General features: G+C 38.6%; 1 protein-coding gene across 2 annotated transcripts in view; it reads left to right on the top strand.

The window, feature by feature from the left end:
- ARHGAP15 (Rho GTPase activating protein 15) overlaps positions 1–17,542 on the top strand; it is a 605,619-nt gene that overhangs the window by 12,984 nt on the left and 575,093 nt on the right. The window contains exon 2 of one of the 2 annotated variants that reach the window (XM_004757889.3): positions 15,629–15,807. In XM_004757889.3, the coding sequence (XP_004757946.1) occupies positions 15,643–15,807 (165 nt within the window). In that variant the 5' untranslated portion in view covers positions 15,629–15,642. Of the gene's footprint in view, positions 1–15,628; positions 15,808–17,542 lie in introns of those variants that run through there. The other variant, XM_013059079.2, reaches the window with a different exon arrangement.

Consider the following 17,542-nt stretch of genomic DNA (forward strand, 5'->3'; position numbering starts at 1 on the left):
GAACTAATACTAACCTCTGAGGAACCTCTTTCTAAACCAGTGGTACAGGTACAGTCTCTTGGTTTCATTCTCCATTTCTAATCCCACCAGCGTGGGCGGAAAAATGAGATATAGAAAATTATACTGATTTAACTTGCAGCAGAAACTGCTATATCCGAGAGAACTTGCCCTGTTTACAGGATGTAGAAGCTGCCCCTCCCCCCCGCAGCCAGCTGACTGTTACCATACATCCTTGACCAGTTTTCTGATTTTTCAAGGGGGGGATACACAGATCTGCACATGTTTCTCTTTTTTTAAAATACAAATCCTCATTTTTCGATTGGAAACTGATTCAAAACATTCTAAAACATTGTTCAGGCCCAACAACATATGTCTGTGGGTTGAATTTGGTTGGCAGTCTGCCAGTTTTCCACCTCTTCTTGAATTTATAGCTACTCCTAAGAAAGCAGGAGCAGAGTGTCATGATTAGAAAGAACTAGACTCCTCCAGATAACTTCCATATACAGAATAAATCTTAATAAAGGCTCAGAGACTCACCAACACATTTGATTAGTCTACCAAAGAAAATCCATTTTTGTATAGACTTTTCATTGAGGCCCTTGTTTCGTTTGTCTAACTTCCATGAGTGGGTTCCTTTTCCTAACTTGAAAGAACCGATGCTGTTCTATTGCTAATGTTCCTCAAGGCATTTTTTAAAAAAAAGATTTTATTTATTTATTTGACAGAGACAAATCACAAGTGGGCAGACAGGCAGGCAGAGAGAGGGGGGAAGCAGGCTCCCTGCTGAGCAGAAAGCCCTGTGCAGGTCTCAATCCCAGGACTCTGGGATCATGACCTGAGCCGAAGGCAGAGGCTTTAACCCACTGAGCCACCCAGGCGCCCCTCCTCAAGGCATTTTTTTAATCATTACAAGATGGCTCCAAAAGTTAACTTTTCTAAGTAATAACAAGTAGAGTCATCCTTAATTTGTCTGGTATTTTCAAAGTCATGTGATATAAGATATGGACCAGAACATGAGCACTTGCACAGGTGCATTGTTTTAGGGGAGATCGAAGGGATGTATATATGTTAGGTGATGAAGATAATCTAAACAGTTTAAACACAAGCACACACTCACATGTACACACACGTACATATGAAATCCACAGCGTGCTAGATGAGGAAATGTGGGATGGGTGTAATTGTGTAACCCATTTCATCATACAAATTGTGAATAGATCGGCATCACTAAGCCTCAGAAGTAGATAAGACAAAGAATGTAAGCAAATAAAGGGAGGACAGAAGGAAAATAAAAATTACTGTTGAATGATTTTTAAATAAAATAAGTAATCCTGATAGCCACTTTAAAATTCCAGACTTTTTATGTGTTTTCTTTTGACTTCAAGGCAGCCAAGTCCAGATTCTATATTTTGCTTTGTGAGGAGCCTAAATTAAGATAGATATTTGGTTATACTACCTCAAATTATAATAACATTCACTTAACTGGAACCTAGATGGATAGATAATGTATCTAACCATCTCCTCTCCCTTTTCCCTCCTGGGGTGAGGTCCCGGAATTCCACTTGGAGGAAAGATAAGCACCCCTTGTTTAATTTGGGGCTTCAGCCCCTAATAACTCCTGGGTGGAGATTCCTGGTAATGCACCTGAAGTTCTTCAAGAAATTAAGGCATTGAAAGAGTCTTTTCAGCCTAGAAAGGAAAAGATACATTTTGCAAAATAAATACACTTGGCATATTAAAGGATACTCAAAGGCAAGAATTTAAAAACTCAATCAAAAACTTTCAATTTAAATATTGTGAACTAGTAAATATTTTTGCCATTTTGATATTCTTGGCTTCATGAAAGAAAGCCTCACTGCCCAAAGATTTCAGATTAAGTTTGAATGAAAACAACAAAATTTTGTGGAATTTGCTTGTTCTCACACCAAACATCCTTTGAGGTTTTACAATCAAGAGAAATGTTTTCCAAAGGTTTAAATTGATATTGTTTTACTCACACTTACCAAGTTCATGATATAAACATTAAAAAACAAATTAAAAAAAAGCACTCATGTTGAAACACTCACAATAGACCCAGACTGCTTATAGTATGATCCTATTGGGTTTTTCCTTTATATAAAAGAATTCATTTTTCAGTATCTACCTACTTAGCCATGTAGTCACTTCTCTTCTCACTTTTCCCAATTATGATCAATACCACTTCCCCAAACACCAGCAAATTCCAAAGTGAAATGCATTTCCAGAAAACTTAGAACAACAATATTTGCAAATATGACCTGAGTAGCAATGGGGTTTAAAAATAAGAAGATACTGTAGTAATTAGTCATAATTTTAGAACAACGCAGATACAAAATTTAAAAAAAAACAAAAAAACAAAAACAAGAGCTTTATGTAATTCTAGAGACTTGTTTGTCGGCACAGTTCAGTGTGCATCTCAGTCACTGGGGTGAAGGGCAAACATGTAGTTTCTCAGACTCCTTTCTGGTGTTGTTGGACGGGAGTCTTTGGAATGTGTAGTAAAATCTGCGTGTTTATGATAAGCTTCTCTTATTGATTCTTGAGAATCACGGCTCGATAGCTTTCTTACTCCTCACTAGAAAGCCATTTGTTCCTTTACAGCTGAAGTTATTTCTGACCCTAACTCCTGAGAGAAATCTTAGCTTAATGCAGGAAGTCTTTAGCTAATTCCAGTGGAAAGGAGTTTGGTGAGTTCAATGTTAAATTTATAACAAGCGATCATGGCATCGGTCTGCAGCTGGAATGTATACGTGGGGCGTGTTTCCCCTTATTTACCAGTCCCAGTCCTTCAGCAAGTCATGCCCTTCCTCATTAGACATTTGTTTCGTCTTCAACCACAACTTCTTCTGCTGGTAACCCGGTCATTCATGGCCTCATCCTCTTGGTAGGGTTTTTCCTTTATATTAAAGAATATCTCTACTGCCAGTCTTCCTTCTGCTTAATTGAGATAGGTCTGAACAAATATCCAGTAATCAGCCCTCTGACACTCGACAACAAACCTCCTGGTTGATAACAGTCTGCAAATCTGAACTTCTGAATCCTGCCCTTCTCAGATTACCAGTGGTTATTTTCTGCTACCTGTCGAGTAGATCTTTCTATTCAGCGTGAACCCCAACTGCCAGTGTTTCTTGATATATGTGATTATTGGACACAACTGCCTCTCTTGTCAATGTTTGTGGATAGGAGAGCTCTCCAGTATCTGTTTACTCCTGATGAAGAGCCGGATCTTGGTCCCTTCTCACCTTAATAAACCATGAGAGATGGCTGGTCTTTCCAATTAGAGGAAATCCATGTATCTATATATATTTCATATGTGCATATGAAATATTTATGAATTATCTCTATAGAAAGATACCCTATCTTAGAGCAAACACAGGAATTATTTCCACAAGAATCACGTTTCTAAAAATAAAAGTTGAAACAAATCTTTTTAGAGGAAAATATAGGAATAGTCTTTGTGGTCTTGGATCAGGCAAGGATTTCTTAAAAGGACAAAAGAAAATCACTAATCTTAAAAGGAAATAAATGATAAATTAGACAATATTAAAATTAAGAATGTCTATTGGTGAAAATATTCTATTAAGAGAGTATAAAGTAACCCAAAAGTGAGAAAACATCATTATTGCCACATATGTATTTAAAAATGGCTTGTATCCAGAATATAAAAATAACTTCTACAAATCAGAAAGGACAAAGAACCTAAAAGAAGAACTAACAAAAGTTTTTTATAAGCACTTCACAGAAGCATATTACATAGCAATCAGCCACACAAATAAATGTTTGAGTGAAATAAACTCATCAATAAAAAATACATACTCTAGGTTTTCCATTTAGATCAATTTTAAAAATAGGAAAAACTAAGAAGACAGAATAATGGTTATTTTTAGTGGGGTGGGTGGAGACTGTGACTGGAAGGCGGCTTCAGGGGTGTCTGAGATGCTAACAAGGTCGAGTTTCTCAGTTTGGGTGTGGTTACACGAGTGTGTTCAGTTTGTGACAATTCATTGTGCCTTGTACACAAGCATAGGCTTACACACACACACAAACTATTTAAAATGTATTTTATGCATACATTACTGAGCGAGAAACTAATTTTTTAAATGCATTAAAGGAAATTTACTGAAATATTTTATTTTAATGGTGTCATTGTCACAACAGTGGACAATGACATTGCTGTCCATTTTCAGACGTGTCCTCTTGGCACTGAAATCCAATCCAATCAATTCAGACTTTGAAGACAGGAGCATTAGGGAAAGACTAATCGGATACAGTAACAAATTTGCTAAATAAAACAAATGTCAGCCATATTTGACTACTGTCAATTACTGACTCCTGTTAATTACTGTCAAACACTAATTATACAATATGCAGCTTCTCCATATTTTAACCTGGGCTGGCCAAGATAGAGCTAGAGGGATCCCGGTGTAATACAATCAGTGCGTGATAGGATTTAATCTGCTTGATGAAAGGACTTTGCAACTGAGTCACATCCTTTAGGAAGCAAATGCTATGGAACATGAAATCCCAGGAAAGGAGCAATCACAGGTTGAAATGTACTTTTTGCCCTTGGTACTCCTCCAACAAAGATCAGAGAACCGGCCCTGTCCCAGAAAGTATCTGAGACTGCTTGTTTTGTCAGTGTTTCCTCATACTGAGGCTGCTGTGCAACTTGTTCTACAGCCAATGTTTTCTCCTTAAGTGACATTTCATCATCCAGTGCCCTAAGATAGTCACCCTGTTTTCCCTTAATTGATACTTGTACGCAAGAGGCGGAAAATGGCTCAGCATTTCTTGCTAGATTAGGTCAAAACTGACAGAGGAAACAGAGGGAGGATTGCATTACTTATGCCCCTTATGGTTCTCCTGTGTATCAGGAGATTGCCATTTCATAAAATTTCTTATGCTGCCTAAACATAATTACAATAGCACAGGCATTTTATTCCTATTTGCTTTTCAATTTTGTACTACTTACCTGATCACTGGAGGGAAATTCAGAAGCAGTTCTACTAATCTTCACTTCATTTTTCTTCTTTGTCCTCATAATAGAATTGTACCCTTTGATATCTCTTCCTTAAGTGCTTCATTGTGTTCTTCCTATGAAGTTTCCACCTCTCTCTTCATTTCATTGGTGACTGGAAGCATTAAACATACACGTGGAGGCTCAAAAGGAGGCTCCTGAAGTTCTGGAGTATTTTTTTTTCCCAGATCACTTCTTGGGTACTCTTATCATAAGATCAGTGTTCACAAATAGATGCTATGCTATTTATCCTGATTGGAAGTTCATTAAGAAGCATCCCATGAGAATGCTACCATTCTGCAGAGGCTGGGGATCCATTTCTCTGGGGGTCTCTTCAACAAATCCTTTGGGAGGTCATTATGCCTGAAACAGATCATCAGACGTTCCCGGGCTCTATAAGACAACAGCCAGATTCTTTACTAGAAATGGCAAGATTCTCCTCATCTAGCCCTAATGACTATCTTTCATTCACTTTCCTGCCTCCCATTTCCCACCATTTGTTGTGGATGTTTACTCCTGTTTTCCTTAAATCTGGTGATCTCAGCCTATATTGCCCTTCATATCCCTTCTCTGCCTTTTGGATCTTATTTTTATACAACGTCAAGGTCAAATGTCACCTTCGCCTTAAGATTTTCCTCAGTCCCATCCGCCCTTGCACTCTTATCCAGAATCCATGGTGGGCAAACGTGCTAATATCTGTTCCTGGGATTTTCAATAATTGTTGTAGAAAATGCGGGACCTAAAAAGTCTATTTTTCAGGTAGAGTCTCAATAAATACTTGAAATGTAAATCTATTGCTTTCCTTCCAATAAGACAGAGACTAGAAGGCTAAGGTCCCCAGGGGATGAGAGATGGCAACAAGATACCATGATCTAAAAAAAGATCAAAGTTGCCTGTCACACAATTTTGTCTGGGACTTATTCTACTTAAAAAAATGTATTTTACTTGTCATTTTCACCATTTGAATGCCCACGGGTAATGACAATAACTGTATTAGTTTATCCATGCAGCTGACTTGCCAGACTTTGTCAGTAAATGCAGAATATCACCCTGATTCCCTGATTAAGTTAAGTTAAATAAATGCAAAGCCTTATTACCACATTTCCTATATATAACACCTGCCCAGTCAAAGACAATGTTACCCAATGGGGTGGCTATGGTCACATTCCTTTACTATGATGTTCTTTTCTCATTATATTTGACATTTTTGAAACTGAGTTTTATTGCACTCTCTCCGCGTATGGAAATGGTCTGGGGAAATTAGACTTAATAGAGATGTAGAAGCCACAGGGAAAAAAGAAAAAGAAAGTGAACTGGAAGGAAACTGAAATTAAAATGTTATTTTAGTAAATGGCTGCTGTGGTGGAGACGACAAACAATTGTGATGCAAGTTAATTACTGACCTGTCAGGAAAGTGTAGCACAAAGGTTGTGCCACACATTACTGGAGCTACCACGGCCACAAGTCATTTCCATAGGGGAACAAACAGACCGTGCTCTACCACAGATCAACATAAAATCTTTCCAGGGGATAGAAATGAATTTCTCACAGAAGTAATATTGTCTGAGGAGTTTCCTTGAACTCCTTAGCAGACCTGGAGAAATAGAACTTCCCACACATTCTGGGAAAGGAATGGAGTCATACGTCCACAGAGGGCTCCTGTGTGTTGAGGGCACCATAGCTCTTGGTGGTTGGGGTGACCAGATAGCTCACTTGCCACATGTTGAAAATTGAGGCTACCACCCATGGGATGGGAATTTCCTTGTGGCACACTCGGTGCTTGCTTCTGTGACAGTTCTCACAACATCTTCGGTGGTGATCCACGTCAGGCAAGAGTGTCCTTCTATTTGGAAAAATAATATGAAGCACCTAAAGGAATTTGAAAGTCAAAGAAGACATTCTCTATTGTCAGAATGAATAACTCTGCTAAATTTTAAAATGGTCATTAAACATACTCATTTAATTTATAAGAAAGAAAAAAAGGCTTATTCTGAAATGAAAAAAATATTCTTTATATATTTTTTTAAAGATCTTATTTATTTATTTGACAGAGAGAGATCACAAGCAGACAGAGAGGCAGGCAGAGAGGACGAAGCAGGCTCCCTGCTGAGCAGAGAGCCCAATGCGGGACTCGATCCCAGGACCCCGAGATAATGATCTGAGCCGAAGGCAGTGGCTTAACCCACTGAGCCACCCAGGCGCCTCTATTCTTTATATTTTTAAAAATTCCTTTTATTGTCCAAGGATGGGCCTCAGAAAGCCTGTAAAACATTGCTATTTTTTTTTCTTTTTTCTTCCTGCCCCAACTTATCATGCAATAACCAGAGTTCATTGGACCTTAGAAACACTGGCCAGAGTGAGTTCTAGATATATTTTTTTGAATTAGAAATGGACTTGATCAAAGACATTTTCCAATTGGCCTTGCTAGGCTATGTACACTGGCATTAGGGATTTCCTATATTTGTATTCCATTTATATATTCAGTAAACATTTGCTAAGTCTCTATTGTTTTGTGAGGAAGCACAGGAAGATTTCCAAACACTTAAATTGAAAGATGTACATGATATATACTGAATATAGCTCTATGACGATCATATGATCTCCCTAATCTCTGTCAGACTTCCTTCAGAATTCTTCCTACCTTCTAGTTCCATACATGGTTTCCAGTTGGCTTGCGGGGGGTCTATGACTAAAGCAAGGACATTTGGTGAAGCGGGACATAGGTTCTGTCCTGGAGCTGCTTTGACCGGGCCGTGGCGCTGTGGGGAGGACACTCGGCCTAGTTGAGCTTTGTTTTGCTCTGCTCTGCAGCATGGAGAGGGTATCATCGTGCCTTTTCAGTTTCTTCTCACCCAAATAATTCTTCATGCACTTTTATTTTTAATGCTACTCATGGGAAAGAGATGTCAAAAATACACTTTCTAACTCAAAAGGGCAAGCTGCTGAGCCTTGGTGTAATTAACAGAGTGCAACAAATAATTGACAGAGCAGCTATGAAATTTACGATTAGACGAGTTATCACATCCGCTCCTCTCTGGGTATCGGCCATGGTAGTGGGAGAATCAGACCCAGAATACCACGGAACCTCGTTGGCTGAATGGAGCCAGTTTGCATGGCTCTTGCAAACTGCATTATCATCACAGTTTCCTGTTTTTAAAGCAGCATTGAAAGTGGAACTAGTGCAATATCAAAAGCTCCTTTCGCTCTTCGCTTGGTACAAATAAAATCAGGAAGTCTAGAGAAATTGTGAAGCCAGTCCTAAGTGATTTACATTTCAATTTCTCACTCAGGGATATTTATTTGGAGAGTTTTGTGAAATCAATGGATATTTTAGACACAGGCAAAACGGACTAATTCTTCAATATTTTCATTAGTCATTCACCACAGCTCTCTGTGCCTCCTGCAAGAATGTAAATGCATCAGACAACACTGTTTTCTCTAATAAATTTTGATAATAATGATGATTATGATAATCATAATGAGTAGATGATATGTTATAGGAAGAACAAGGGGAATACTGAATAAGCATCTAGATCACAGGAAACTTAATATAACTTGTAGTTAACAAAATGTTAGATGTCACTAAGTGGGATATAAGTAAGCAGAGACAAATATTATTGATTTTACAATTTGCTCTATGAAAGAGAGAAAGTTGAGGGTCAATGAGGGAAGAAAACTGGGGTGGAACAACAGAATTATTCCAAAGGCCTGTGAATGTTCCTGGAGTAATAACACAGAAAAACTCACACACTGCAGGTCTTCCCTGCCTTTCTGACCAGCACCTTGTGAAACTGATGCGTATGTTCCCGCAAGCACATCCTTTCTCTGATGCTGGGAGCCAAGTCATGCTGGACCCCGGGGTGTGAGGGTTTGCCTCTAGGTTGGGCAGCCTTCATAATGGAGTTTGTTCCCCTAGGGCCTTCTTCCATAAACACTCAGAAACGAGGCCACCATGGCAGGGCCCTCACATCGCACAACTCCAGGAAACACCATTTACTAGAATGTAATGCCAGCGTCCTGTCCCTGATCACGAGTGCTGCCTCCCTTGGAATTCACTTAAGATCAGACTTGGAGTAGACTGACTGTGGCTCTTCTGTTGCAAGATATTTCTCCCATGTAGTCAGAAGAGTTTCCAGAGATTCTGAGATGCAGGTAAATGCCCCCCTGAGAGTTAAGGGGAAGTCTGACCAGTCCTTGATGTCCTTATGGGAATTAGTTTAAGCATTTCCCTCCATTCTACATCTTAGTGATTCACCGAGAGGTCAGATGTTTAAAGGACATACGTAAGGAAGAATGGATGGTGGAATTTCAGAAATGCTGACTCTTTGGATGAGATGGGACCTGAGTAGGTGCTGCAGTGGGGGGCTTTGGCAGCCCAAAATGAGAAGGATCATAGAGTGTCTACTGGAAGAACAACAGAGTAGTAGGACACAGGCAAGGAGAAAATGAGTAGTTGAAAGAGGGTGAAGAGATAGGGTTATAAGTGGAATCCAAATGCAACTCAAAAAATTTTGCCTAGAATGGCCTTCTCCACCTTGTATGGGGCTCCTAGCAGGACAGATGGAAAGAAATCATCTCCAAACCCTCAAGTGCAACAGTTTAAAGTTTCACGGCCATTAGTACAGCTGTCATTTCAGCCCCTTCGATTTCCTTCCTCCTCTGTCTTCTCTCCTTCCTCTTGCACATCCCTGGGTTCTGCGGGCAGGGGCCACCCACAGGTCCTGCACTCTCTTTCTAGTGCTCATTTTATCTATACAACACATTTGTGTATTATGCCAAGGAAACCCCTCTTCCTTCATCGCTCCTTCAGAGCATCTAGAATACCAGCCCCTTACAGTCCTGGCTGGGTTGGAAGGAAGGGGCTCTCAGTCAGTCCTTCAGCCCCCCAAGAGGCTCGCAAGAGGACAGACTCACTCACGCTGAGGTTAAATGCTGTTTTCTTCATGAAAGCCATCATTTCTGTTTTCCTTGAGCTTTCTTGGTGCTATGTTTTTTCTTGATAGTACATTTCACTCTCCACGTTGTCTCACAGTTCTTTGCATACTTTTGCATTGCTGAGCCCTTTGTCTGAAATGCCTGGCCTGTCCTGACTTAGCATCAGCCCCAACTTTGCAGACTTTCTTTTCACCTCCCAGTTCCACCAGAGTTTGATGCCATTGCTCCTCTCCCCACCTGGGCACAACAGTATTCTCCTTTAATTATTGATTTGTTTCTCCATCCTCACCAACCTGTAAGACACCTGATTTAAAAAAAAAGAAAAAAGAAAAAAGGAAAATCTCCAGCCTCTGATATAGTACATGCCACTTGGGAGACTCTCCATAAATGTTGAATGGATCATTTATTTTCTGCTGGTGAAAATCTTTAAGAGGAGGTTTTGTGTCATATCTATTCTTCTCAGAGATTTTGTGTCATAGTGCTCTGAAAAGTTAGAAACTACCAACTTTAGGAAATACGAGAACAATTATGAAATAGTATTGAGTGAATGTCATCGTAGAACACAAAATATGAGGGAAATTGAATAAAGAGAAAAACTAGAGTGTCTTTGAGGTATCAACAAAATGTGAAGATGGAGAAAGGAAGTAATGTCGAGAGAAGAGGAAGTGTGGGGAGAGAAATCACCTTAATATTATAGTGGGGAGAAGTCAGCCTAACAAAAATATCTGTAAAAGGAAGATTCTGGAAGTGTTTTCTTCAGCCTATCCCCAAGAAAATAGGTGGGGAAGCCAGATGAGAGGTGTTTTAAGTAACCTGGCCTTTTGACAGTAACTCATCACTAGGCAAATAACGAGTTGATTGTGAAATCATTATAAGAATGCAAATGTTGATTTGACTTTGAAATTTGTGCAAACTCTGAGGAAGCAACATGTTCTATAAATGGCATGTGGCCAGACTATGTAAATACAGTAGCTTCATGCTCTTGGTCAGAAGATAGTGGCTTTAGCCTAAGTGATTTCCCTCACCAACGTAACAGACACACCATCTTTTTAAGTTTGAAATATCAAGGCTTACATGCACTCAGAAAAGAACCCAGATTTTTCTTTTCTTTTTTTTTCTTTTAAGATTTTATTTACTTATTTGACCCTGAGAGATCCCAAGTAGGCAGAGAGGCAGGCAGAGAGAGAGGGGGAAGCAGGCTCCCTGCTGAGCAGAGAGCCAGATGTAGAACTCGACCATGGGACTCCAGAATCATGACCTGAGCTGAAGGCAGTTGCCTAACCAACTGAGCCTCCCAGGTACCCTGTTTTTAACTTTTTAAAAATTTAAAGTACAGTTTACACAAAAATGTTATATTAGTTTCAGGTGTACATCATAGTGATTTGACAAGATTCTACATTATACTGTGATCACAACAAGTATAACTACCATCTGTCACCAAACATCTTTATTACAATATTATTGGCTATATGTATTTTCTTGTGCCTTTTATTCCATGACTTATTCATTCCATAACTGGAAACCTGTACCTTCTACTCCCGTTCGCCCATTTTGCCCATCTCCCCACCCTCATTCCCTCTGTTAACCATCAATTTGTTCTAATTATAGGTCTTATTTTGCTTTTTGTTGTTATTTATCCATTTTCTTGTGCTTTGCTTTTTTTACTCATGTTTGAGTAAAAACTTATGGTATTTGTCTTTCTCAATCTGACTTATTCCACTTAGCCTAATACCCTCTAGATGTGTCCACGTTGTTGCAAATGTAATGATCTCAGTCTTTTTTTCTGGCTGCATAGTATTCCATTGTGTATATATATGTGTGTGTGTGTGTGTGTGTGTGTGTGTGTGTGTGTGTGTGTATACACACACATCACATTTTCCTTTTCTGTTCATCTATCAGTGGACATTTAGGTTGCTTCTGTATCTTGGCTGTTATAAATAATGCTGCAATAAACATAAGGGGGCATATATCTTTCTGATTTAGTGTTTTTGCTTTCTTTGGATAAATAGCCAGTAGTATAATTATCCGATCATACAGTGTTTCTATTTTCAATTTTTTTGAGGAAATCCCATACTTTTTTCATAGTAACTGTACCAGTATCCACCAACAGTGTATGAGGGTTCCTTTTTGTCTGTATTCTCACCAACCCTTACTACTTCTTGTGTTATTGACTTTAGCCATTCTCACAAGTGTGAGGTTATATCTCATTGTGGTTTGGATTTTCATTTCCCTGATTATTAGTGATGTTGAGCTTCTTTTCATGTGTCTGTTGGCCATCTGTATGACTTGTTTGGAGAAATGTTCATTCAGGTCCTGTGCCCATTGTTTAATTGGATTGTTTATTTGTTTGTTTGTTTTGGTGTTAAGTTGTATATGTTCTTTATACATTTTGGATACTAACCCTTTATCAAGTATGTCACTGGCAAATATTATTCTCCCATTCCATAGGTTGCCCTCTAGTTTTGTTGATGGTTTCTTTTGTTGTGCAGAAGCTTTTTATTTTGATGCAGTCCCAATAGTTTATTTTTGCTTTTGTTTCCCTTGCCTGAAGAAAAATATCTAGAAAAATGTTGCTACAGTTAGTACCAGAGAAATTACTACTTGTGTACTCTTCTAGGATTTTTATGGCTTCAGGGCTTACATTTATGTCTTTAACCCATTTTCAGTTTATTTTTGTGTGTGGTGTTAGAAAGTGGGCTAGTTTTATTCTTTTATATGGAGCTGTCCAGTTTTCCCAGCACCTTTTATTGAAGAAACCGCCCCCTTCCCATGTCTATTCTTGCCTCCTTTGTCATAGATTAGTTGACCATATAATCACGGCCTTATTTCTGGGTTTTCTACCCTGTTCTACTGACCTATGTGTCTATTTTTTCCCAGTATCATAGTGTTTTGATTACTACAGCTTTGTAGTACATTCTGAAATCTGGAATTGTAATACCTCCAGCTTTGTTTTCCTTGCTCAAGATTGGTTTGGCTATTCAGAGTATTTTGTGGTTCCATACAGATTTTAGTATGATTTATTCTGAAAAACTCGTGATTTTAATAGTAGCATCCTCAAAAATATCAGATTCATAGATTCACTTTGTTATTGTGTTTACTTTCTGATTGGCTATGAAATTAATAGCTTTAATAATAATAATATACAGAATAAAATCAAAAGATTATTGACCTATACTCGGATATATGGAAAATGCATTTACTTTTTTTTAAAAAACAGTTATCTGTATAATACTCTACATCTTATTCAAGTTAGAAGTAGAGGTAAGATTCCCTATGTCTATATTAGTAGCCAAATTTGATACATTTTAAAATCCTTCTCATCAAAGCAGCTGTCATTATATTCCTATGAAATAGTGGAGATGAGATTTTCTTTTTTTATTTCTTCAGATTTTTATTTCCAGTCTTGTTGAAATAGCTTTTTTATTCTCTACTACATGAGTTTTTATAATATATCACTCATACAGAAGCATAAAAATGGAAGTATGAACAAAATAAAGAATTAAGAAACTTAATTCAATTTAATTAATTTAGTTAAGGAATTCTTTTTTTTTTAAGATTTCATTTATTTGACAGAGAGAGATCACAAGTAGGCAGAGAGGCAAGCAGAGAGTGAGAGAGGAGGAAGCAGTTTCCCTGTTGAGCAGAGAGCCCAATGCGGGGCTCGATCCCAGAACCCTGAGATCATGACCCAAGCTGAAGGCAGAGGCTTAACCCACGGAGCCACCCAGGCGCCCCTAGTTAAGGAATTTTTAAAACAACTTTCCTATAAATGTCTTTATGAGATATAACTGAAGTACAATAGTATAAGTACTTACACAGTTTGATCATTTTTAAATACATGCATACAATTGTTAAACCATCACCAGTCGAGCTAACAAACATAACCATCACCTAAAAGTTTTCTCATATTCACCATAATCCATTTTTGCCTTCATGCCATCTTTAGGCAATCACAGATCAACTTTCTATAATTATATACTGGCTTGCATTTCCTAGAATATTATATAAATGGAATCATAAGTACTCCATAGGTATTTTCTTTTGGCCTGGCCTCTTTCATTCAGGAATTTGCAATTCATCCCTGTGGTTGCATCCATCAATAGTCTGCTCTTTTTATTGCTGAGGAATATTTCATAGTTTTGATTAACTAGAATGTATCTGTTTGCCAGGAGGGGTCTTTTTTTGGAACAAAATACAGGTCCTCCACTACTTCTGTCCTTCATTCTTGGGGAAAACTATTAGTCTCTCTGAACTTTTTTTTTCTCTTCTAGAAAGGTATGAGTTGAATGCCTATCTCATGGGAGTTTTGCAAGAATTGAATCACTGACTGTATTTCCTGGCCAATAGTAAATGCTCAAAAAATATTAACTTCTTTGCTAAGTTATCTCTCCATTGCCTTACTGGTATCAATTATGAAGTAACACTTTGTCTCCTATTAAAATGTTTTCATTCTTTTCTGACCATCTTAGTGTTCACTGAGCTTGAACATTACCATGATGCTGGCTAACCCCATTGTCTGTCCAACAGCGATAGGGGTACCAGTACAGTTAGCTCCCTAAAATACAATCTTTCCCTTGGATTATCTTGGCTTGTGACTGATGACAAGTTTTTCCAGTGTGGACACATGTGCCCAGGCCAGCTCTGTAATGTCTGTAGGTGAGACAGGGAGACAACAATTAGGCCAGAAAGGGGTCTGTTTCTAGAAGCTTAGAAGTTGTATTTGCATTGCACATGTTCTCTTTTAAATGACATGATATGCTCCTTGGAGGGGCTTGTGGAGAGGGGCCATTAAAAAGGATTATGGATTAGGGGAAGCAACCAAAGCCCTCCCAGTCCACCTATGGATATTGCCACAGTTTAGTTCTCTTCATTTACTTTTCCAAATTATTGTTTCCTCACTGCTTCTCCTTTAGCATGTGCCTGCCCTGAATTTTTCTGCCTAAATCAGACTTAAAAGAAGCATCAATAAATAGATGGCTTTGATTTTCTCTTTTTTCATAGTCTTCATCAACATTATGTCCAACAAAGCTACTGAATCTAGTTCAGTTGGCTGATGGCAGCAGACAAAGGACCTTAATTTCCCTTCTTGGATATTGTGAGTGGGGGGTCAGGGCTAGGACTGAACACTACACAAAGAAGGCCAAGCCAAAATATTTCATGGTCAATGGGACCAGCTCAGTGTGCCCTAAAGCCAGGTCTACTCACTTACATATGACCTCGTCCATGTAGGTTTTTGGTCACTAAAAAAGGCTGCATGGGAGTAGCGTATAGGGGTGGGGTGGTGGGGTGGAATGGGTGGGTAAAAGTTCGATAACGTTGTGAATGCAAATAGCATGTACCCTGAAGATGCTTAGTTGGCGTTTCTACATAAGGAAGAATATCGTGTTGCCATTAGAAATACCTTAATGGAATTAGGAACCACACAAGCATGGCTGTGCTGGCTATGAACTTGGAAGTCCTCCGGCAGGTATAGTAGTGTCCACATACAGAGGCCTGAGTTGATAAAAACAACTGCAGAGTAATTACCTTCCCCACTATTCAGAGGGTGGAGATGGTTTGATTTCTGTACCTTAGTGATGAACAGGAAACTGCACCCCACCAAGTTTTTCTTGGAAAAAAACAAATTTAGAATAACACAATGCTTTTATATTTTACCAGGATAACGCTATAATATGCAGAAATCTATGAATTCTGATACCTCTGTGGAAACACTGAATTCCACCCGTCAAGGCACCGGAGCTGTACAAATGAGAATCAAAAGTGCCAACAGCCACCACGACAGGCTGAGCCAAAGTAAATCCATGGTCCTCACCGATGCTGGGAAGGTCATTGAACCTGTAAGTCCAAAACCCCAAAACCCTCATGTTCTGTGATACAGAATTTTGTTAAAAAAGTAAAAAAACAAACAACAAAAAACTAATTAGCTTTGTTTTATTTGTTTTCCTAATGTGCATGAGAAAACTGTTTTTGTAATGCATTTTATCTTGCCTACTTATAGTCATAATAATATCCCCAGTTGTGAGAGAGGAGCTGGGCTTAATCCAGAGTGATAAAGTGGATTTGGAGCTAGACTGAAGAGCACCTTTGACTCATTTTAAGGGCCTCCACGCTCATGCTTCAGTGTTATAAAAATAATGAGGTTATGCTAGCATGTGGTGTTTGTACTTCCAAATACAGTACATCACTTTGAAAAGCCAGAGGCTAAAATTAGCTAAGAATGAAATGAGGGGGGAATCTTCAAAAAAAAAAAAGTGAAAATCTCTTTCTTAAAATCTCCCAACAATATATAATAGTGGAATTACGATTTGATTTGGAATGAGCTTAAATGGTGTGGCGATGGAAGGTTTGGAGAGGAAGCCATTTTGTCTCGATAATGTGTCATTAGGAAGATTTGAAATAAAATAGTTAGAGATGAACTCTACTGCCAATTGTGTCCCTGCCCCTGCACGCATCCTGAGCCACTAAACACACTGATTACGATGAGTCTCCTCTGGTTAATTTTCTTCCATAATGGTGGTAACTTGCAGCTGAGGCCATAGGATGTTACAAAATTATTTATGCAATGTTAGCCACTCTTTTGGACCCCAGATCTATTTTGTTTCTTGCAGTGAGAGCGAGAGCGGGAAATAGGTTAGCTGGGGACAGACTGTGAGTCCCAGTCACTCCGCAGAAACATGTGAGCTATTAATTGAGTGTTCTGTTAATATCGTAGGGGCCTATGAAATATTCAGCTCCCTAACTGAGTTATTAAATGAGATAAACTTGCTGAGTTGCATGTCACCGATTATATTTATTCCCTGTTTTCACTCGAATTTCAAGTGCGAAATTAACCCACCACATCTCAAGAGCTTGAGAAATACATAGTTTTAAGCGTGCTTTCTTCAGGTATTATAGACTAATTCAGCACAAGGAAGCCAGTGATTATAGGTCGGGGGTGGGAGCTCCATCCTGAGATAAGGTCCCGAGAGAGATGTGCTTTTCTCTCTTTACTCTCCCGTTTAAAAGTATTGTCTGCTGGGAGGCACAGCACTGCCTGCCTGACTCTGCCTTTAAACCAGCTAAAATGTTCCTCAACTATGAACTTGAGACAGTGGTTAGAGTAAATTATTGGAATCTCTGTAATGTATTATCAGTAAGAACTGTACCTTTGAAAAAGTTTAAAAGTTAAGTATATTTAATGATGCCTAACATATTTTATTGGCTGTGTTTAACAAAAGGCACTATGCCGCAGTTGTTTTTGACAAGCATGAAAACATCACAGCATGAGACTGCAAAAGGAATTATGGAGAGAAATTACAAGTGATCCATCTCTCAATGAATTATCCACCTCAATAGCCCGCAGAACTCAGCTACCAATTAACACCTACTTTATTACATGTTGGGATGTACTTAATAACTTTCATGTGTTTATGCACTATTACCTTGACTGATGCCTCTTGTACAATTAGGCATAATTGGCATATCAATATGCAAAAGTTAAAAGGATTAACCCTCTTAAAACTAATGAGCATTTCTGTATCCAGCTGCTAAATGAGACAAAATTAGCATTTTTCACTTTTGGGCAGGATTTTA

Source organism: Mustela putorius, unplaced genomic scaffold, assembly GCF_011764305.1.
Source record: "Mustela putorius furo isolate JIRA1106 unplaced genomic scaffold, ASM1176430v1.1 tig00003867_pilon_pilon_pilon, whole genome shotgun sequence".
Lineage (NCBI taxonomy): Eukaryota > Metazoa > Chordata > Mammalia > Carnivora > Mustelidae > Mustela > Mustela putorius.